Source organism: Palaemon carinicauda, chromosome 3 (assembly GCF_036898095.1).
Source record: "Palaemon carinicauda isolate YSFRI2023 chromosome 3, ASM3689809v2, whole genome shotgun sequence".
NCBI lineage: Eukaryota > Metazoa > Arthropoda > Malacostraca > Decapoda > Palaemonidae > Palaemon > Palaemon carinicauda.
Genome location: NC_090727.1, coordinates 153536816 through 153559602, shown reverse-complemented (window position 1 = coordinate 153559602; position 22787 = coordinate 153536816). Strand labels below are relative to the sequence as shown.

At 35.4% G+C, this 22787-nt stretch overlaps 2 protein-coding genes across 18 annotated transcripts in view; both read right to left on the bottom strand.

Annotated features, from left to right (window-relative positions):
* The window catches only part of pHCl-1 (pH-sensitive chloride channel 1), a 149619-nt gene extending 147677 nt beyond the window's left edge, over window positions 1–1942 (bottom strand). For all 17 annotated transcript variants that reach the window (XM_068370981.1, XM_068370984.1, XM_068370988.1 and 14 more), the window contains exon 1: window positions 1249–1942. The gene's annotated coding sequence lies outside the window, so the exon portion shown is untranslated. The remainder of the gene's footprint in view (window positions 1–1248) is intronic.
* Window positions 1943–8248: 6306 nt separating this feature from the next.
* On the bottom strand, window positions 8249–22498 carry LOC137638687 (protein FAM151B). The gene is made up of 7 exons (XM_068370980.1): window positions 22383–22498; window positions 17157–17300; window positions 15973–16130; window positions 14280–14369; window positions 13576–13689; window positions 11689–11880; window positions 8249–10747 (listed from the first exon to the last, which is right to left on the bottom strand). Exons 1-7 carry the CDS (start codon window positions 22441–22443, stop codon window positions 10481–10483), a joined length of 1026 nt encoding a protein of 341 aa, XP_068227081.1. The 5' UTR covers window positions 22444–22498; the 3' UTR covers window positions 8249–10480.
* Between the last annotated feature and the right edge of the window lie 289 nt (window positions 22499–22787).

Below are 22787 nucleotides of genomic sequence, written 5' to 3'. Positions count from 1 at the left end.
GGTATTAAGTAGGAATATTTTAATGGTACTAAGTACTAGGGGCATTTTAATGGTACTAGACTAGGGGTATTTTAAGGGTATTAAGTAGGGGCATTTTAATGGTACTAGACTAGGGGCATTTTAATGGTACTAGACTAGGGGCATTTTAAGGGTATTAAGTAAGGGCATTTTAAAGATGCTAAGTAGTACTAGGGGCCTTCTTAATGGTGATAATAAGGGCATATTAATGGTACTAATTACTAGGGGCCTTTTTAATGAGCATAAATACTAGGGGCCTTTTTAATGGGCATAAATACTAGAGGCCTTTTTAATGGGCATAAATACTAGGGGCCTTTTTAATGTGCATAAATACTAGAGGCCTTTTTAATAGGCATAAATACTAGGGACCTTTTAATGGGCATAAATACTAGAGGCCTTTTTAATGGGCATAAATACTAGGGGCCTTTTAATGGCCATAAATACAAGGGGCCTTTTTAATGGGCATAAATACTAGGGGCCTTTTTAATGGACATAAATACTAGGGGCCTTTTTAATGGGCATATATACTAGGGACCTTTTAATGGGGATAAATACTAGGGGCCTTTTTAATGGACATAAATACTAGGGGCCTTTTTAATGGGCATATATACTAGGGACCTTTTAATGGGCATAAATACTAGGGCCTTTTTAATGGGCATAAATACTAGGGCCTTTTTAATGGGCATAAATACAAGGGGCCTTTTTAATGGGCATAAATACTAGGGGCCTTTTTAATGGGCTTAAATACTAGGGGCCTTTTTAATGGGCATAAATACTAGGGAACTTTTTAATGAGCATAAATACTAGGGACCTTTTAATGGGCATAAATACTAGGGACCTTTTAATGGGCATAAATACTACGGTCATTTTACTGGTACTAAGACTAGGGGCATTTTAATGGTGAAAAATACTAGGGGCATTTTAATGGGTATAACTATGACTAGGGTCATTTTTAACTATGAAAGTACTGGAGACATTTTAATGGTACTAAGACTAGGGTAACTTTAATGGTGAAAAGTACTAAGGACATTTTAATAGTACAATGTACTATAGCCATTCTTATCGGTTATGTTAGGGGTATTTTTAATGGTATTAAGTACAAGGGACATTTTAATAGTACAATGTACTATAGCCATTCTTAACGGTTATGTTAGGGGTATTTTTAATGGTACTAATTAATAAGGGACATTTTAACAGCATTTCCTTCTTTCCTTCTCTCTTTCTCCTTACCTGTTGCAGCGCTGGGCGGACAATGACCATTTTCTCTCTAAGAGATCCTGAATATTCCACAGCAATCTATTTTGGGTAAAACACACTGGTGGATCCTTTCTATCTCACACACACTCACACACACTCTCCCTCTCTCACTCACTCTCACTTGACTCTCACTATTCAGCACAACACTTGTGAGAGATTTTTTTATCTAATTTTTATCAATGGCACCTATAATTCACCACTTTGCTCGCGCGCAAGCACACCATCACCATAGACACCATCACTACCGCAGGAGGATTATCCTCGAAGCCTCATGAAGCCCAAAGGGCGCTATCGAACACATTTCGTGAAATCTTCGCGAAGTTCGAGTCGTTTATTTCATCTTTCTCCTTCAGGTAAAAAGGAGAGTGAGAGAGGGAGTCGACCTTTCCTACGAGCACTTCGAAGCCATGATGATAACCACACATTAAATCCTCTCTCCAAGGGCGCGACTTAGATTAGGCCTAGTCATATCCTTCGGCGGGAGATGAGACACAAACTTTTCCTCCTTCAGGTAAAAAGAGAGAGAGCGAGAGAGCGAGTCGGTCTTTCCTGATAATTATCACACATTAAATCCTCTCCCCAAGGGCGCGACTTCGATTAGGCCTAGTCATATCCTTCGGCGGGAGATGAGAGACAAACTTTTCCTCCTTCAGGTAAAAAGAGAGAGAGAGCGAATCGGCCTTTCCTGATAATTATCACACGTTAAATCCTCTCTCCAAGGGCGCTTCTTTGATTAGGCCTAGTCATATCCTTCGGCGGGAGATGAGACACAAACTCTTCCTCCTTCAGGTAAAGAGAGGGCGAGAGAGTGAGTCGGCCTTTCCTGATAATTATCACACATTAAATCCTCTCTCCAAGGGCGCGACTTAGATTAGGCCTAGTCATATCCTTCGGCGGGAGATGAGACAAACTTTTCCTCCTTCAGGTAAAAAGAGAGAGAGCGGGAGAGTGAGTCGGCCTTTCCTACGAGCACTTCGAACTCATGACATTAATTATCACATTAAATCCTCTCTCCAAGGGCGCGACTTAGCTTAGGCCTAGTCATATCCTTCGGCGGGAGCAAGACGCAAAACAGGACTTCGGGAGGAGGAAGGCGCCCTTATTTACGCCACCATTATTATCACCTGCACCACCGCACCGGGTGAAAGGAACCAACTGAGGGGGAAACCACTTGGTTGAATTCAGCCAACAACAACAACAACAACAACAACAACAGGCGAGACGTGGCACACTTCAATTCGGTCTCAAACTGTTTTTAGCATTGGGATACTGACACTGGGTCTTCTTCTTCTTCTTCTTCTTGTTACGAAGAAATTGCTCTTTTCTCTCTGTCTTTTTTCCTCCTTGGGTAATTTTCCCGTTGGGAATGGCTTAATTTATTTGTTCAATACTAATATTTTAATAGTATTTAATTTAGGATCTATTTATATTTCATAAAATACATATTTGCGTTTTTTTTTTTTTTTTTTTTTTTTTTTGAGAAGAGAAGAAATGCTCTTTTCCTTCTCTCTTTTTTCCTCCTTGGGTAATTGTCCCGTTGGGAATGGCTTCGTTTATTTGTTCAATACTAACTTTTTAATGGTATTTAATTGATGATCTATTTATATTTCATAGAATACATATTTGTGTTTTTTTTTGAGGCGAAAAGAAGAAATGCTCTTTTCTCTCTGTCTTTTTTCCTCCTTGGGTAATTGTCCCGTTGGGAATGGCTTCGTTTATTTGTTAGATATTAATTTTCTAATAGTATTTAATTGAGGATCTATTTATATTTCATAAAATACATATTTGTCTTTTTTTTTTTGGAGGCGAAGAGAAATGGTCTTTTCTCTGTCTTTTTTCCTCCTTGGGTAATTTTCCCGTTGGGAATGGCTTAATTTATTTGTTAGATATTAATTTTCTAATAGTATTTAATTGAGGATCTATTTATATTTCATAAAATACATATTTGTGTCTTGTTTTTTTGGAGGCAAAGAGAAGAAATGCTCTTTTCCCTCTTTTTTTCCTCCTTGGGTAATTATCCCTTTAGGAATGGCTTAATTTATTTGTTAAATATTAATTTTCTAATAGTATTTAATTGAGGATCTATTTATATTTCATAAAATGCATATTTGCGTTTTTTTTTGGAGGCGAAGAGAAATGCTCTTTTCTCTGTCTTTTTTCCTCCTTGGGTAATTTTCCCGTTGGGAATGGCTTAATTTATTTGTTAAATATTAATTTCTAAATAGTATTTAATTGAGGATCTATTTATATTTCATAAAATACATATGTCTTTTTTTTTTTTGGAGGCGAAGAGAAATGCTCTTTTCTCTGTCTTTTTTCCTCCTTGGGTAATTTTCCCGTTGGGAATGGCTTCATTCATTTGTTATATACTAATATTTTAATAGTATTTAATTGAGGATCTATTTATATTTCATAGAATACATATTTGCGTTTTTTTTTTTTGGAGGTGAAGAGAAGAAATGCTCTTTTCTCTGTCTTTTTTCCTCCTTGGGTAATTATCCCTTTGGGAATGGCTTAATTTATTTGTTAAATATTAATTTCTAAATAGTATTTAATTGAGGATTTATTTATATTTCTAAAATACATATTTGCGTTTTTTTTTTGGAGGCGAAGAGAAGAAATGCTCTTTTCCCTCTGTCTTATTTATATCCTCTTTGGGTAATTGTCCCGGTGGGATAGCTTCATTTATTTGTTAAATACTAATTTTTTTATATTATTTAATTGAGGATCTATTTATAAATTATAAAATACATCTTTTTTATTTTATTTTTTTTGGGAGGGAAAGTTCCCGGTTCTCAGCAAGCCATCTAAACGGTTGCTAGCTAGACTATATGATATGTCATCCTTTATTGCTAGCCTATATATATCCCTTTTATTGCTAGCATTTATATATTTAACCCTCTATTACCCATACTTGCGACCCACTACAGTTTTCTAACTACCAGGCACTTTACTCATTGTTTTAGGTTAAAAAAAAAATGCTTCAAAGTTTTTCCACCATACAATTTTTCCTTTAGAGATTGGATTTTTTAATTTTGAGTGTTGGGCAGGTGATGGGGTTAGGTAGGCCATTCAGAATTTTTATTTTCTTATGGCATAAACAATACAAGTTGAAATCTAATTGTGCATAATACTACAGAAGTAAATTTTTAATATTTGATAAGTTTCCACTGAACGTGATTAGCTCCCGACTAAAATAAAAGACTGCTGCCAATAATGACATTAACAATTGTATATTTTATATACAATCAGCAACCCAAGGCCCCTCTCCACCTAAGCTAGGACCAAGGAGAGCCAGGCAATAGCTGCTTATGACTCAGCAGATAGACCTATAGGCTTCCCCTTAACCCAAATCCTTAGCTCACAAGGATGGTGAGGTTGCAGCGCCCAAAGAAATAACATTTGAGCAGTCATTACCTAGTCCCAAATGGATATATGATTTCTCTCTAGGGCATTGTCCTGCTAGCTAGGGCACTTCCACTAGCCTCTGCAACTCATGAGAAGCCTTTAAACCTTTAATGTAACATTCATTTTCTTTCTATATTACTCTGTTAGCTGACATATTTCCCTTCATAGTTTATATAAGATAATCTAATGTTACTGATCTCAAGCATTCATTTTCTTTACTCATTACTTCTCATATAGTTCATTTCCTTGTCTAACCGGTTTAAATACCTTGTTGGAACCCTTGAGCTTATAACATTCTGCTTTTCAAACTATGGGTGTTGCTTAGCTAGTAATAATAAATAGTTTGGCGTCGATATTCTTTTATTAGCGTGCTTTTTATCCCCTTCGTACGGGGTAACACGGTGCTCAATGCTAAAGCTGCAAGTCATTAGCCAGACAGCGTCTTCGTCACAGCCGACATCACCAGAAGGTTAAGCGTTAAAGGCACTTCAAGACCCGGCATGAAATACAATGGATGCTTTGAACACATGACTTGCTTTCATTAAGGAGTAAAAATTTGAGACGAAGGAGGTGAACATCAGACCATTTCTTCTTCTATTAACATGCATTTTTCCCCATTTTGTATGGGCTAAGCACTTAAGCACGGCTGCCTTCTTTTTGAATTACTTCACTTCAGCTTTGGGGTAGACCATAGTCCTGATCGGCTGCCCTGCCTGACATCGCCGTTCACATCAGCCCACCTTATGTACAAGAATAAAAGTACTTCCTTAAGTATTACAATAAAAACAAAACATACATTTTCAAATCCTTTATTTAGGAAACAGTATTAGCATCACCCAACGGCCAAAAAAATACCGGATAAACTACGTATTTTTCAAATATAAAGTATCACTATAAGCTATATTAAAGCATTTTATATTCTATCTTATAAAAATACTTCTCTATTAGAACATAAATTCTATCCGACGTCACCCTACAATTTAAAGACGGAACAACCTGTAAATACTTGACAAATAGTTAGTCTTTTAAAAGTTCACTTACGAAAGGGTAACTTTTTACTTATACACACTTTAAATTCTAACTATTTTCAACTACAATATTTTCCACTACTTTTTTCATATACAGAAGAAACACGAGGAATGATTGTGCTAGAAATAAATCTTTAAAATTAACAATTAACTGACAAAAAAAAAAAGAATTTATATTCTAAAAGATTGTAATTTCAAAAATGAACTTCCATGCCATACAACTGTTTTGTGGTTTCCTTTCAAAATTCGTTACGAAAAATAATAATATTAAGTACTGCATTGAACTTTTAACGGTGGAAGTGCCCATATTTCCCTTTATGGCTCACGAGAAGAAATTAGAAAGTAAAGTTTGAAGAACTCTAAAAGTAAAGTATGGAGAAATTTGAAAGAAAAGTTTGAAGAAATTAGAAAATTAGGTTTGAAGAAAGTAGAAAGCATTGTTTGAAGAAATTTTAATCATGTATGAAGAAATTAGAAAGAAAAGTTTAAAGAAATTTGAAAGTACTTTGAAGAAATCGGAAAGTAAAGTTTGAAGAAATTTGAAAGTAGTCTGAAGAAATTTGAAAATAGTTTGAAGAAATTTGAAAGTAATGTATGAAGAAATTTGAAAGCAGTTTGAAGAAATTGGAAAGTAAAGTTTGAAGAAATTAGATAGTAGTTTAAAGAAATTTGAAAGAAAAGTTTGAAGAAATTGGAAAGAAAAGTTTGAAGAAATTAGAAAGTTAGGTTTGAAGAAAGTAGAAAGCATAGTTTGAAGAAAGTAGAAAGCAGTTTGAAGAAATTAAGTAATGTATGAAGAAATTAGAAAGAAAAGTTTGAAGAAATTACTAAGTAATGTTTGAAGAAATTAGAAAGTTAGGTTTGAAGAAACTAGAAAGTAAAGTTTAAAGAAATTAGAAAATAAAGTCTGAAGAAATTTGAAAGCAAAGTTTAAAGTGAAATTTCAATGAAATGATCAGGAGAAACATATTTCATAAAAGTCTTGACCTCCCAAACTGCGATGAATTGCAAATAAGTCCAAATGAATGAGTCTTTTTCTCGAAATGCTGATTATAGTTCATTTCCCTTTGTTTGCCATCATACTTAAAACTTCATCTTTACAGTGTAGTTACTCTGTATAAAAAAATAAAAAAAAATTTATCCAAAACAGTTGTCAATGATGATTTATCAATTTCTAAATAACAACTTACTGCAATTTTAAACTGACAAACAGTTAAACAAGATTGCCATATGTGGAGCAAATAATAAACTGTGTTTACTTCGACTTCTGAGTCGTCGTTTCACTTCCTATAGAACTATGGATTGAAAACAGTTAAATTTTACAAGAACAGTAACTAAAATATAATCTACACCACACTTATTGATCATTCAATACAAAATAATGAAATTAAACAATTTAATAACATAAGAAAGTCTAATTCTAAATAAAGAACAAAAATTACCGCAGCTTTTGACAAAGTTTCAATAAAAAATTATAATCACAGCTTAAACACCCAGAGTAAAGTGGGGAATCGTCAAAATGGTTTGTTTTCATAAATACATATTGCTTCCTCAACATTTAATTGCTTGATTTTGTTTGAACATAATTTTTAGCTGGTAATAATTGGATAATCACACAAAATATGGATAAATACAAATGAAGTTCTGCATTCTATACATTTAAAATTTAATCAACTGTTATTTTCTAAATTAAACAAATAGTTCGGAGATACACAAGTGTAAAGGAATAGATGTGTATGTATGGAGTCGGGGTAGAACAAAACTCGCAAAATAATTTGGATGGTCATCAACATTAAAACTTAATTTCCAACCGATATAATGAGAACGCAAACCACTTTTCCGGCCACTCAGAATATATCTTTTCATAACTGCACCTGCCATCACAGTTTCTGAAATCCACAACAACACAGACTAAAATATCACATAAAAATCTTCTATTATTTTCAAGTATCAAATCTGTAGACCCCAAAAGTGTCCTCAACCATTTTATCCTAAGATAATGATGTTCCCTACCCTAGTTTATGAGAACTCCAAGTTCTGTAACTACGACACAGGAATAATAGCTTTTACCGGAATGTGATGAGAAAATGCTTATACCACGAAGAAAAACACAAGAACACAGAAATACAATAGAGTAGTTGGTATTAAAGGTGATAAGTAAAAATTCAATCATATCCTGGTGTCTCCTTGGAGAAAAATTATGCTAACACAGCCCACAGGAATCCCCAATAGGAATAATTAGAGTAGGGTAGCTCCGACAGATTTGATAAATCCAATTTCTTATACAACCAATATTGCGTATTTGATGAAAAAGTTAAAATAGCAAAACATGATGTAGCATACAGGGTAGATACAGATTGTGATGATCATAAATGGAAAATACAGAATGTATTATACAAGAATCAAGCCAACCATTTCTAAATACATTATACAGTAATGTATCAGAGCATTAGACATACTGTATGGGATAAGGCACAGACTATTACAAAATAAAAGTCACTTTTGTTCAACATGAAACTTATTTCCATTTGTTAAAACTTAGGCAAGAGGTACTTTTGATGTGCAACAATCAACTACTTAAAAGAAGCTACCTACAGAGCCTTTTAGCAACTGGGCTCCATTTCGTTTCCAAGAACAAACACTAAAATGGTCGACTGACCCCAAGAGCAAGATGACGAAAGGCTCCGAAAACAGCGGCGCGAAACTTTATCGAAACAAACCACGTGATTATCAACACAGTGCGAAACTTGTCTGCAACCATTACGTTTACAACCTGCCTGGTAAGTCTCGTAAATAACGTTCCTTAATCATAAGTACAACAGATATTACAATAAGTAGGAAATATTATGTCAAAGATCTTTCAAAGTCCAAACATCTGTTAGTTAATATCAATTGGCGATAGTCGGTCACAACATAAATTTTATCTTGTTAAAGAGATGTTTATTATAATGGCTTCATTTTTGTTCGCCTCCATACTTCTTACACTTTAATCTTTACCTTGTGATTACTCTATACTAAACTAAAAACCAAAAAACTATGTCCGTAACAGACGACAATAATAATGATTTATGAATTTATAAATCAGTTTGGAAGTAAAGTACAATGACACTACTTTCTGTAATTGTAAATCAACATGTTTCAATAAAGGAACTATTAATTAAAACTCTAATAATAGAGCCATAAACAAGGCTGATACTTATGCACGGAAGCGAATCCATTTGGAAATATCAACAAAAAAAACCTTACATTGGAGATTTAACAAATAATACAACCTAGAAAACAATTTAGATGAACACAGGAAAATTGCAAAGAATAAGAATGCACCACAAAACCGAAGAAAGCTTCTGGGACAAACGTCAGAGATACTAGTATTAGAAGTATTGGTCCACAAAACTAAATGTACAAAACCTAACCTTTCCATTCGCATATTTCCCCCTATTGCATGTAGAACAGCTACCATTCCTGGAGACGACTTAAAAGTGGCTTACCTTAATGCTACAGAAATCATGCATCGAGTTCGCCGTACATCTACCAACGGGGCTTCAAGAATCTCCTCTTATCCTATTAAAGCTAAGGTTGATAGGTTATCAAACAGACTCTGCTTCAACATTAGAGTTCATTAATGAACGTTTCACCCAGTACAAAAGTTATTGAAGAACAGTGCTGACATCTATCAATCATTGGTTAAACTGCGTTAGTTAAGCAGAAACTAACGAATGTAAAGCAAGATTTGGCTGTGCCAAAATATATGTCCATATCGAGCCAAAAAGTACTACTATGATAAAAACATTCCATGCAGTTTTTTGCTGTAACTTTTGGTTAATATTGTGATGGAGGTCTTCGCATCTTCGATATTCAATCTACAAGATCAAATGTTTAGTACCATGTTATCTTTTACGTAAGACGAATACCGTACACCCTAACCTCAAATAAATGTTGGCACCCTAAGACATACTCTAAAATCAATCCCGTGGTGGCTCCACGAGAGAGCAAATTGTGAAAATGTTTAAAGCACACTTCGCCAAACCAGCGATGCTTTGGGGCCTCCATCCCCTTGTACCATTTTAAACAAAGCATGTTTATGTTTTGGAACAAATAAACAAATACAGAATATAAAAACCTAATAACAACTCGAACTTCGATGCTTTAGGGACATTCCTTCACGCCCCTGTACTATTTTAAACAAAAACAGGTTCATGTTTTGGAACAAATAATAAACAAATACAGAATACAAAAACCTACTGACAATTCCATGTCGTTCTTCAAAATAAAGTAGTTTTATATTGTTCCTTTTAGATCTTGGAACGTCTAAATGTTTCCCGTCATTACAAAATTACTGCCACCTAATAAAATTCAACTTTCCTGAACAGTGAAACCTAAGTATAACCAAATCAATTGTAATTTCTATGTTTTTGTAAAATGCCGACCAATTTCTCAAAACTGTTTTGTATAGCCTAAATTTCATACCAAAAATCTCCTTAATATGGTGTCACAAAAAAAAAAAAAAAAAAGAAAAAAAAAATATTGTACATCACAATTTGCATGTCTATCTATGTCACGATAGCAGATTAAATGCACAAATATGGACATAATATGACGGCATCTCCTCTAAAGCAAAAGCTGTCAAGGTAAAGGAAGAAAATAATTCCCCATACACAAGTAGAAAGTGCACGAGTTCATTTGACAATACGCCCAAAAGCATACAATGTAACTGAAAAAAAGAAGAACGATAAAAGCCCCTTAAAACCGATTTCTCCCAGATCGGGTTATCAATCGTAGAGATAGAGCGCTGCCAGGGCCGACCCCAGAGCAATGGCCGCCGTTGCCCAGCCCGAGGCGTTGGTTGGAAGAATCCGGAAGCTGGGCGCACCTGCCCTTTCCTCCGCCTTCTTTGCTTCGTCGAATTCCTTCTTCTGTTCTTCGGGGAGATCGAAATACACGGAGTCGTTGCCGATGGCATCCCGCAGGGCCAGCAGGGCCTGGACGTCGATGGTGTCCGACGATGAGCTCCAGACCGTGATGGTGCTGTCTGGGATCTAGAACCACAAAAAAATTAATTTTAAAAGGAGGAATTTTCAAACAAGCATATCAATAACCATTCCCAAATTCACATACAGATACAGTAACAAATAATAAAGTTCACCAATCAATTCCTTTTCATTCTTCAACTAAAATAAATTTAATCAAACCTGTCAATTTTGGATTCTAGGTTTAAATAAGAGGCGATAGTTAGGTAAAGGGATAACTAAAATAGTTGGACAGTTCGGATGAATAGGATGTGACAAAAAAAAAATAAATGAAACATATAAGGTGCCACACTAAGTGGAAATCCTTGAAGAATTCTTCCCCGCTCAAGGGGTTAACTACTGCAATATAATTGTTCAATGGCTCACTTTCCTCTTGGTAAGGGTAGAAGAGAGACTTAAGCTATATTAAGATACACAGCCAAAGTACATAGGGAATATCTAGATCTCAAATACAAAGATGTTTTAGACATGAGAAGGGCAAATAAATAATACATATATCACATACATATACCATGGCACTTCCCCCAATTTTGGGGGGTAGCCAACATCAACAAAGAAACAAAAACAAAAAGAGGACATCTACTCTCTACATTCCTCCCAGCCTAACAAGGGACTCAACTGAGTTCAGCTGGTACTGCTAGGGTGTCACAGCAAATAAATAATAGCTGGTGCAAAAGGAGGTCAATGAACAATTGGAAAAGGGGAGACGATGACGATGCATGAAAGCTACATACAGTACATACATAAACATGTACATATATATATGTTGGAGTCCCTGGGCATCTGGCATTCTGCTTTTCCATTTAGGGTTATTGCTTAGCAAGTAATAAAGTATATTTTTCATGACAATAAAAAGTACTGCTAAACTTAAAATAGCAGTCTTAAATTCGGGATCCGTATAACCCAGCCTACGAACTAACGAACCCAATTGTTTTTAGCGTAACACTTACATTCTCTACGAGCCACTCCAGCTGCTCAATGGAGCGAGGCACGAAGGCAGCACGGATGGGGAACGTCACAGGCATGGACACGTTCTTGGACTCCAGCGCTGTTGCCATTTCCTCGGCCATCTCTTTGGTGTACAGAGCTTTCTCATCGGTAGCAGATGTGTATGTCGTGGTCCATCCAACTGAGAGAGTTGCCTGAAATTACAGTTCAATGAATATCTAAAGATAAGTTTAATGTCATATATACGTAATCTAAACAAAGAATACTAAAGAGGATCTTTAAATGTAAAAAATACTTCCAATTTTGTGTAGTACCATAGCCTCTGTACCATGGTCTTCCATTGTCTTGGGGTAGAGTTCTCTTGCTTGAGGGTACACTAGAGCACACTATTTTATCTTATTTCTCTTCCTCTAGTTATTTTGAAGTTTTTATAGTTCATATATAATCGATTCATTTTTATGTTATTATTCTTAAACTTAACTCATAGTATATCTCCTTATTTCCTGCTTTTCCAACAAGGGTTGTAACTTGGCAAGTAATAATAATGATAATAATAATAATAATAATAATAATAATAATAATAATAAGCTATTATTATCAACGCTATCGCAAAACATTACAATACTCTCAAAAAACCTAGGTCATGATTTAACTTGCAACAAAGATATGCTTCAACACTATTCAAAGCTATCTGATAATGAAAAACCATAAACATAAAAATATCGTCACCCTCATATACTAACTGCCTAAGTCATTTTCTCCACTTGTTGGGAAATCAAAAAGAAACCTTCTCATTTCCTAATTCTTTATATCATTGTGTTGAGCTTCAATTAACAAATTCTAATTCATAAATTCTTCTTTTAAGAATTTATGAAGTGAAGCTCAAGACAATGATATAGGGAATTAGGAAATGAGAAGGTTTCTTTTTGAATTCCCAACAAGTGGAGAAAATGACTTAGGCAGTTAGTTTATGAGGGTGACGATATGTGACTGTCTTTTTAATAGCATCCCAAAGCATCAGCAGACTACTATTTGATATCACACAAATACCTATGTCTTTTTGAGAGCATCCCAAGGCAAGAAAAAATAAAGCAGACTACCATTTGATACCACAGGTCATACTACCGTTCATTTCTTTTAGCGAGGCAGATTTGCACCTACTTGCAGCGGTGCCCTTTTAGCTCGGAGAAGTTTCCTGATCGCTGATTGGTTAGAATTATCTCGTCCAACCAATCAGCGATCCGGAAACTTTTCCGAGCTAAAAGGGCACCGCTGCGAGTCGGTGCAAATGTGCATCGCTAAAAGAAATAGACTATAGTCACGGAATCAAGTGACATGCACACCAAATATACACAATATAATTAGTTGTAAGAATAAATCCTAATAAGTAACTGCTATTCTAGTTCACTATAATTCCTTAACAATATTTTACAAGTAGTAAATAAATCATCACAGGGAGCTAAGCTTGAGAGAAAAGAGAGAGGAGACTGCAGAGGTGGATTATGGGATTGTAACTGCTTGAAATATTAGAAAATCACGAAATAAGGATGGCAGGCGTAGTAAACATTACAGGAGTGATAGGTGTGTCATGAATGAGATGGCGTGAGCATGTGTCGAGGATGAATGGTGAGGAGGAAGTGAGGAGGGCTTAGGAGGAACATGATGGAGAGGAAATCGAGGAGGCAGAGAATCAGCGAGATAAGGCGAAGGATGATATGGAGAGAAGAGGTTTGTTAGAAGAGGATGCCCTATATAGAATGCATTGGAGAGAACGCATCAGTCTACCGAACCCTTAATATAAGAATAACAGTGTGGATGAATATGAGTTAATCATCAGTGCTATTATAGAAATATACATAATCAATTTTTCAAAATAGATTCAAACTCACCAATGGGAAGGTTTCAACACAGAGAGATAGGAACTTGTCGGCGTCAACCGGCTCGCGTGTGCTGCTCACTGGCCCTTTCAATATGTCTGCATTCAACCATAGTGGAAATGTGATCTGTAAAACAGAGATGCTTTAGAGACCCATACGTACTCCACCAGTACAATACTGTAGTCCAGTTCTTTATATCGTAATAGCCTTTATATCGTAATAGCCTTACTCAAAAGCATTATATATGCAGTATATATCAAACCTTAAATTCATAAAAAATATAAAGGCAGGAAAAATGGATCAATATAAAAATTGGTCTTCAACAATGGTTGGCGGAGCTTCCATTCTACAGTAAATTACGGAGTAAAAATAAAGCTTCTAAAGGAACTTGCAGAATAAAAACCAGTTTGTGCTTTCTGTAGGCAACACAAGATTTCTTTCAGACTTATAGTATTAATAGATTTCCAAAATAGTTTTCACAATTAAAAAAAAAGGGATTGAATGAATTACCAATGTCCACTCATCATTACATTTTCACAGAAATCATGGATAGAAACAACTGTAAATGAATATTCATAAATAGTAAAACCAAATCTCTTTTTCCAGGAGAGGAAATCCAGCTAGTGTTTAGTCAAATAATCTAATACTTTTATAATCGGTAGCAACAGAGCTTCAATAAAAATAATTTTCTTTCTCTATGTTATTGTAAAACTCACTTGGTCAGCACGGTTTTCGAGAACCTTCAGACATTCTTCCACGACACTAATATCCTTGAAGTCTAGCTTAGCTCCTTTCTTCTGTCCATCCTGGAAATAAAACCAAAGACACAAAATCAGAAACGTGGAGAAATAAACCATTTAGAAAAAACAAAATAAATATCAACTGAAGTAAAACATGATTACAGTAAGTCCCGTATATATAAACGAAATACATTCCGAAGAGTTGGTTCTCAAGTCTCAAAGTTTTCAAGTCAACAATGGTTAACTTGTGCCTTCAGATCATAACCCTCTCAATCGTTTTTAACACTAGCGAGCTATCCTACATATGCATCAATAATCTAAACATCTGTTTCTACTTCAAGAAATACTTTTAAAATGAGTAATAACATCTTTAGCTATTGCAATGACAGGTTCTTATATCAGGAAGTTATTAATAAACAGAATATCATTATCTTGGGAGTTTTACTATTATAGCAAATTCACTAGTTATTCCTATTAGATGGGCCATGATTTCACTCAAAAACCTCAAAAAACGTCAACCCAAAAATATAGCAAAGCCCGATATCATCTTGGGCATATATTGTCATGGCAAATGAACACCGCACTCCCTTCCCTCTGCCCTATTTATTCCTGTCACATGGTACGAAATTTCACCCAAAAATACACGAAAAAGCGACAACCCAAAAATATAGCAAAGCCCGATATCATCTTGGGCATATATTGTCATAGCAAATGAACACCGCACTCCCTTCCCTCTGCCCTATTTATTCCTGTCACATGGTACGAAATTTCACCCAAAAATACACGAAAAAGCGACAACCCAAAAATATAGCAAAGCCCGATATCATCTTGGGCATATATTGTCATAGCAAATGAACACCGCACTCCCTTCCCTCTGCCCTATTTATTCCTGTCACATGGTACAAGATTTCAACCAAAAACCCGAAAAAGCAACAACCCAAAAATATAGCAAAGCCCGATATCATCTTGGGCATATATTGGCATAGCAAATGACCACAGCATTCCCTTCCCTCTGCCCTATTTGTCCCTGTCACATGGTACGAAATTTCACCCAAAAATACACGAAAAAGCGACAACCCAAAAATATAGTAAAGCCCGATATCATCTTGGGCATATATTGTCATAGCAAATGAACACCGCACTCCCTTCCCTCTGCCCTATTTATTCCTGTCACATGGTACGAGATTTCAACCAAAAACCCGAAAAAGCAACAACCCAAAAATATAGCAAAGCCCGATATCATCTTAGGCATATATTGTCATGGCAAAGAACCACAGCATTCCCTTCCCTCTGCCCTATTTATTCCTGTTAGATGGTACGAAGTTTCAACCAAAAACCCGAAAAAGCGACAACCCAAAAATAAAGCAAAACCCGATATCATCTTGGGCATATATTGTCATAGCAAATGAACACCGCACTCCCTTCCCTCTGCCCTATTTATTCCTGTCACATGGTACGAGATTTCAACCAAAAACCCGAAAAAGCAAGAACCCAAAAATATAGCAAAGCCCGATATCATCTTGGGCATATATTGTCATGGCAAATAAACACTACATTCCCTTCCCTCTACCTTATTTCTTCCGGTTAGATGGTACGAGATTTCACCCAAAAAAACTCGAAAAATTGACAACCCAAAAATATAGCAAAACCCGATATAACTCGAACAAACCTTATTAGCCTTGATGACTTCGTCAATCCACATTTCGAAAGAGATGTCTGACTCGGTGGCTGGAGGATGAGCCATGATGGGGATGGTAGGCTCGCTGGGATCGGCGCCCTCCAAACGCCCAGGCAAGATATCGGCTTCCAGCATCATGATGGTTTCGTCTGTGAAGAAACAGGGCAAAATAAAATAGTTAGGTATAACTTCACTAAAAAGTGCAATGAATAAGTAACAAGACGTTGTAACTTCACTAAAAAGTGCAATGAATAAGTAACAGACGTTGTAACTTCACTAAAACGTGCAATGAATAAGTAACAGACGTTGTAACTTCACTAAAAAGTGCAATGAATAAGTAACAGACGCTGTAACTTCACTAAAAAGTGCAATGAATAAGTAACAGACGTTGTAACTTCACTAAAAAGTGCTGTTCCTTCATCTTTCTATTATTTACATATATGGAAATTTTAAGATATATACTGTATCTATATATCAATGTAAAAAATTTAATAAGCTATATGATAATAATGCTTTCAAGTCCTACCTTCAATTGTTTTTGTGTTAAGGCGAGTTAAGAAAAACGTCCAGAAAACGGGAAAGGGAACGTGGAGCTTGGGAGCCAAATTGACTGGTGAAGTATTGGTATTCAGTGTTAACAGTACAAACCTTATGGTGTATCATTAATCACTACAGTATATAACAACTACAATAACTATAGGGGCACTCGTTAGAACGCACACCTAAGCCGCGGCAGCTTATGTCTCGACCTTGACCTAAACAAGTATTAACTAGCTTGGATTTTCACTCAAATATGAACTAAGTTTGAAGTATCTGTGACAACGATGCCCAAACTTATGGGTGATTGCGTGAATTGGACATTTTGCTTGACTGTGACCTTGACCTTCAAAAATTTAATAATTTCCAGCTTTATACATGAGTTAATCCCTGCTAGTTTCATTACTCTACATTTAAAATTGAGGACAGGAAGCTACAGACTCAAACAAACAAACACAAATAGAGGGTAAAACATAACCTCTTTCCAACTTTGTTGGCAGAGGTAATAATGATGTGCATTAAACCATAATCCACAATCTACCTAAATGTAGGTCCAGTAATTAACACGCTGAAAAAAGTTGCACACGGTACTCTACAATCTTCGGGAATAAGCCATTTTTCTTTTTTTTTTAACCTACCTCCAATACTTTGCTCCAATTCCTCTTTGCTATTGACGGCATGGGCCCAGGACACCTTGCTGAGGTCATCTGCAACTTCCGGGAAGAGGTCGGAGACGTCCGGAATCTGCGCCTTGGTATTTTCGGCCGCCATGATGAGAAGTGCTGAAATAGGTTTGGCGTATTTAATGAATGCAAGACCTCTTGAATTGAGAAATTTTTAGATAATTTGCATTTTTTCCTAAGTAATATAAACCTAGAGTTAATTACGGATATTCTTTCGGCAAAGCTGGAAGACAGCCAATTAACCGTTTTACCCCCAAAGGACGTACTGGTACGTTTCACAAAACACATTCCTTTACCCCCATGGACGTACCGGTACGTTCTTTCAATCAATCTTGCAAAAAACTGCTATTTACAATTTTTTGGGCATATTTTTTATAATTTTTTGAGAAACTTCAGACATTTTCCAAGAGAATGAGACCAACCTGATCTCACTATGACAAAAATTAAGGCTGTTAGAGCAATTTAAAAAATATATACTACAAAATGTGCTTGAAAAAAAAAAAACCCTGGGGGTTAAGGATTGGAAAGTTCCAAATAGCCTGGGGGTAAAAGGGTTAAAGACCTCTTAAAACAAATGATAAATATAAACCTTTTCTGATACAGTATACAGAAGGTCTCCAACTTACTGACGCTCAACTTATAAACATTCAGATACACAAATGAAAATAACAAAGATAAGATGAAGAAATACTCTACTGTATTGTGGTAACAACATACGCACCTTTCAAAGACATTTGATCTCATTAAATTTTCATAAATGATAACTTTGGTTTTGTAGTGAAGTACTGTCACTAACGGCAGAAGAACTCTGCATTTCATCATTAACATTGTTATGAGCACTTTTCATTTAAAGGAAGTTTTTATAATTGCACTTAAAGCGTATACAGTAATCATTTTTTTTGTTTCCATTAATATCATACAATAAAAATTATGGGGTCTTTTTGGTTTGAGTGCCTATCGAATTTTAATGTTTTTTTTTATTCCAATGTATGTATTTTGATGTGGAAAACCCAAAAATGATAACCATTTTGTGGAGAAATTATTTATTGATGGATGTGATAGGTAGTGGCTGTAAGGGCGGGGGGGTCGCAGGGGCTAGGCCTAGGTAGGGGTACAGGGCCCTAGGTTAGGTGGTTGTATTAGGTTCAGTAGTGTCCAGAAAATCACTGTGGCCTTAAGGGGGGGTCGCCTGATCACTCGCCTATCACTTCTCCTTTTGGAATAAATAATGTGCAAGAAAGTAGATTGAGTTGAAGTAGGATTCACTGTACAGTATTATAAATTACTTGAGTTTGAATTCTAATTACACTATTGTATGGTAAACATTCCAGTAAACAAATAAAGGAATCACACGATAAGCTTTTATAAAGGAACCGCACGATAAGCCTTTACAAAGGCATGTCCTCAACAGTCTACGATACATTTCACACACTGGTACTTCAAGTTAGGTTAGGATTTACCCCAGTAATAATTGTCATCAAAATATCATTCATATTTATATTATTGCCTTTTCTATTTTTCCATTATAAAGGTTATCAATCAACAAATACATTTCCCTTAGTACAACAGGATGCCAGAAAACTTCAAATCAATCTATCAATAAATCAATCTCTTGGTACAAAACACTTGCATTTATTTTCCCGAATCAAAAGTATTTTTTCCCAGCATGTGCAACAAACCACAGGCTGTGTCCGTACTGAAATGGGGAGGGAGGGTGGTGGGAGGCTCATTACCCTGTTGAATGACAACAGGGTAAAGTAAAATTGATAATGCCCTAAAGTAGTTTATTACACCAATAAAACACTGGTGAATTAATGGATTAATAACGGAAAATGCAAAAATGGTAAGATAGCTTAAGCCGTAAGATAATTGGACAGTTTTTTTCATTCAAATTTTGCAGCCACATCTCAAGATACATTTTAATAGTAAATAAACCTATGCAATGTTAAAGGATAATTAACGAGTAGGAACACATTCCATCCGGATTCCATGTTTAGCAGTGACAGCTAACATGTTCAAATAAAGGTAACTAGGGTGGTTACAGGTTAGAGTTAGCCTTCAGCAAGAGACCGCCAACATTACTGATATTACGTCACCTGCTGCTTCCTCCGGTGCCTTAGATGACCGCGGAGGTAGCAGCAGTAGGGGACTCAGCAGTATGAAGCTTCATCTGTGGTGGAAATGTGGGAGGTTGGGCTGTGGCACCCTAGCAGTACCAGCTGAACTCGGCTGAGTCCCTGGTTAGGCTGGAGGAACATAGAGAGTAGAGGTCCCCTTTTTTGTTTTGTTTCTTGTTGTTGTCGGCTACCCCCCAAAAATTGGGGGAAGTGCCTTTGGTATATGTATGTATGTATGTACGTCAAGATATTCTAGGTTGGCACATCTCTGTTTTAAACTTTGGTAAATTTAGTTTAGTAAATTGTACCTTATATCATGTGTTTCAAATGTAGTTAACATTAATTTCTGTCGGAAATTATCAGTTTTAAAAACAAAGGAGCCCCTTTCAAAACTATAAAGGGGGGGGGGGGGGGCCACAGATGAAAATCAGGGTTATTGAATTTGGAAAAACACAATTACTGTACTAGTCAAAAATGCATAACACATGATAACCAGTTGGAAAAATATGCAGTACAGTGAACCCTCACTACTTCGCGGTTCGACCATCGCGGATTCAACACTTCGCGGATTTTTTCCATAACTCATATATATATACAGTAATATATATATATATATATATATATATATATATATATATATATATATATATATATATATATATATACATGTATTTATGTATGTATGTATGTATGTATGTATGTATGTATGTATATATATATATATATATATATATATATATATATATATATATATATATATATATATATATATATATATATATACCCACACACACACACATATATATATATGTGTGTGGGTGTATATATATATATATATATATATATATATATATATATATATATATATATATATATATATATATATATATATATATATATTTATATATATATACATACATACATAAATACATGCATACATATATATATATATATATATATATATATATATATATATATATATATATATATATATATGCATGTATTTATGTATGTATGTATGTATATATATATATATATATATATATATATATATATATATATATAAAGTAGGAAGATGTAATGTAGTTCTAAGGGAAAAGTATGGGAAATATGTCTGGGTAATAAGCAAAGCTCTACCTCCAGTTTGTTTCTTCATTATGATCAGAGATAAACGTAAACAAAACATTGGTTGCCATTTTTTATCGTGCTTTTAAGCGTGTTTAGGAAACGTATAATATAAAATCGCCTTTAATATTTGTGCCTGTTTTAGTTTAGGGTACTGTAGTACATGCATTAAGTGTTCTGTACATCAAAGGGTAGTTTGTTAACAGTACTACGTACAAGGGAAGGTTTTAAAAGTCTGAATATACATGTTGAATAAATAGGTAAATATGGTGTCACTACTTCGCGGATTTTCACTTATCGCGGTCGGGTCTGGAACCTATCTACCGCGATAAACGAAGGTCCACTGTACATGTATCCGAGATAAAATAAAGTACCGTATAATTACCTTTAATTCATATCACTTCACACAATGATCTAAACTCACTCCACTGGGGCCTGCTTCATGCCACAAAACTCATAAAAGATAAAAAAGATGGGGTGTACAGTATGTATGATAGCGGCCACCTGTATGTATAAATATGGCTAACTTAAAATACAGCAATGTAAGGGGTGGTTGCCCCCCCCCACTCCCCCCGTTAGGTATGTAGGTAAGGACAGCTTGCAGGTTGGGTTAGGGGGGGAAAGTTTAGGTCAGTGTATGTCCATTTTTAATCAAACGCATGAGGAACTGGCCGCTGATATACAAAGGCTCCAAAAAGATAAAGAAGAATCATGAATGAGTATTACCCTTTTTCAATACACGAGGCAATGTGCGCACCAATTCCTTTACCTTTTTGCCGAGCAAAGATATAACAAAGGACGATGAATAACATTCAAGTAGCCTTTGTATATCAGCGGCCACTTCCTCCCGTGTGGATTAAAAATGGACTAACCTAAACTTTCCCCCCTAACCTAACCTACAAACTCTGTCCTTAGCTACTTACCTAACAGGGGGGTGGGGCTAATGCCCCCTGCGATCCCCTTACACTTCCATATTCTAAGTTAGGCGTAATTAAACAAACAGGTGGCCGTTATCATACATACACCCCATTGCTTTGAAAGGAGGTTTTTCGATGCTCAGACAAGCGAGCGAAATACTATATATCGTCCACTGTCTTGGGGTAGAGTTCTCTAGCTTGAGGATACAACGGGGCATACTATTCTATGATATTTCTCTCCCACTTTTTTTGGTAAATTTGTATTGTATTACAGGGTTTGATTTCAAACCCTTTTTTTTAGCTTTATCTTAATATTATCACTATACTTACAATATTTAATTTTAATTGTTCATTACTTCCCTTGCAGTTAATTGTTTCCATGTTACCTTTCCTCGCTGGGCTATTTTTCTTTGTTGGAGCCTTTGGGCTTATAGCATGCTGCTTCCCCAACTAGGGTTGTAACTTAGCTTGTAATAATAATAATGACATTAATAATAACATTATTAATAGTCGTAAGATAAGGCCCAAGTCCCAAAAGCCTTAATTTAGAACCAGCTCAAAAACTATCGAATAAAAACCATATACCTCCCAGAATTTACTCAACATACCTAAAAAAAAAACATATATATAGACCTAAGCAGCTGATTTAAATAGAGGCCTACCTTAAGGCTCATTAGCCCTAAATAATGAGGCTTAATTTGTCCAATTTAGGGTCACACCCGAAGATAGAACTCAAGAATGTCCTTCATTAGCAGTTAAGCAATAATTTATCCTTAAAGTAAGCCTATAATACGGCCCTAAAGTAGGCCTACAAATTGGACCTAAATTAGGCCAATAAATTAAGTAATTTAGAAATTTGGGAAAAATATCAAATACGTAAACAAAACCTTCAAGTAGCCATAAGCGGCCATCAGTTCTAGAAACGCTAAAAAAACAGCTGTATAAATACTGACACGCGCTCTAATTGATATGATTTGCTTCTAAATATCAAGGGAATTAAGATAATGAGTAATTATACTTACTTATCAGCAGCGAAATAGGGAAATTATCTAGGAGAACACACCCTTTGTTCCTCTTCGTCATCTACGACTTAAGTTCTTGAACTGTTCTTCTGATCTGACGTCACGGGCAGGATTGCCAGATTATTTCCACTGGATTATCGTACATGAACCTTAAAATTATCGTTTTTTAAACCAAAATTATCGTACACAGTTTCAAAATAATTATTTAAGAGTTACATGATTGACTTATTTCAAAATATTTTAGTATAATTGTTTAATTAAACATACATATTTATATACCTAAGGTATGTATCGTACATCGTACTGGACCTAAAATAATCGTACATGTACGATAATTATCGTACGAATGGCATCCCTGGTTCAGGGTTACCAGATTATTTCCACTGGATTATCGTACATGAGCCT

Excerpts from the sequence above, each read along its gene's own strand:
- LOC137638687 (XM_068370980.1), bottom strand. The coding sequence starts at position 22,443 with ATGACGAAGAGGAACAAAGGGTGTGTTCTCCTAGATAATTTCCCTATT. Across the intron at positions 14,370-15,972 it reads AAGTCATCAAGGCTAATAAG|GATGGACAGAAGAAAGGAGC; the intron begins GTTTGTTCGAGT and ends TTTTATTTCCAG. Across the intron at positions 13,690-14,279 it reads TCGAAAACCGTGCTGACCAA|ATCACATTTCCACTATGGTT; the intron begins GTGAGTTTTACA and ends TCTGTTTTACAG.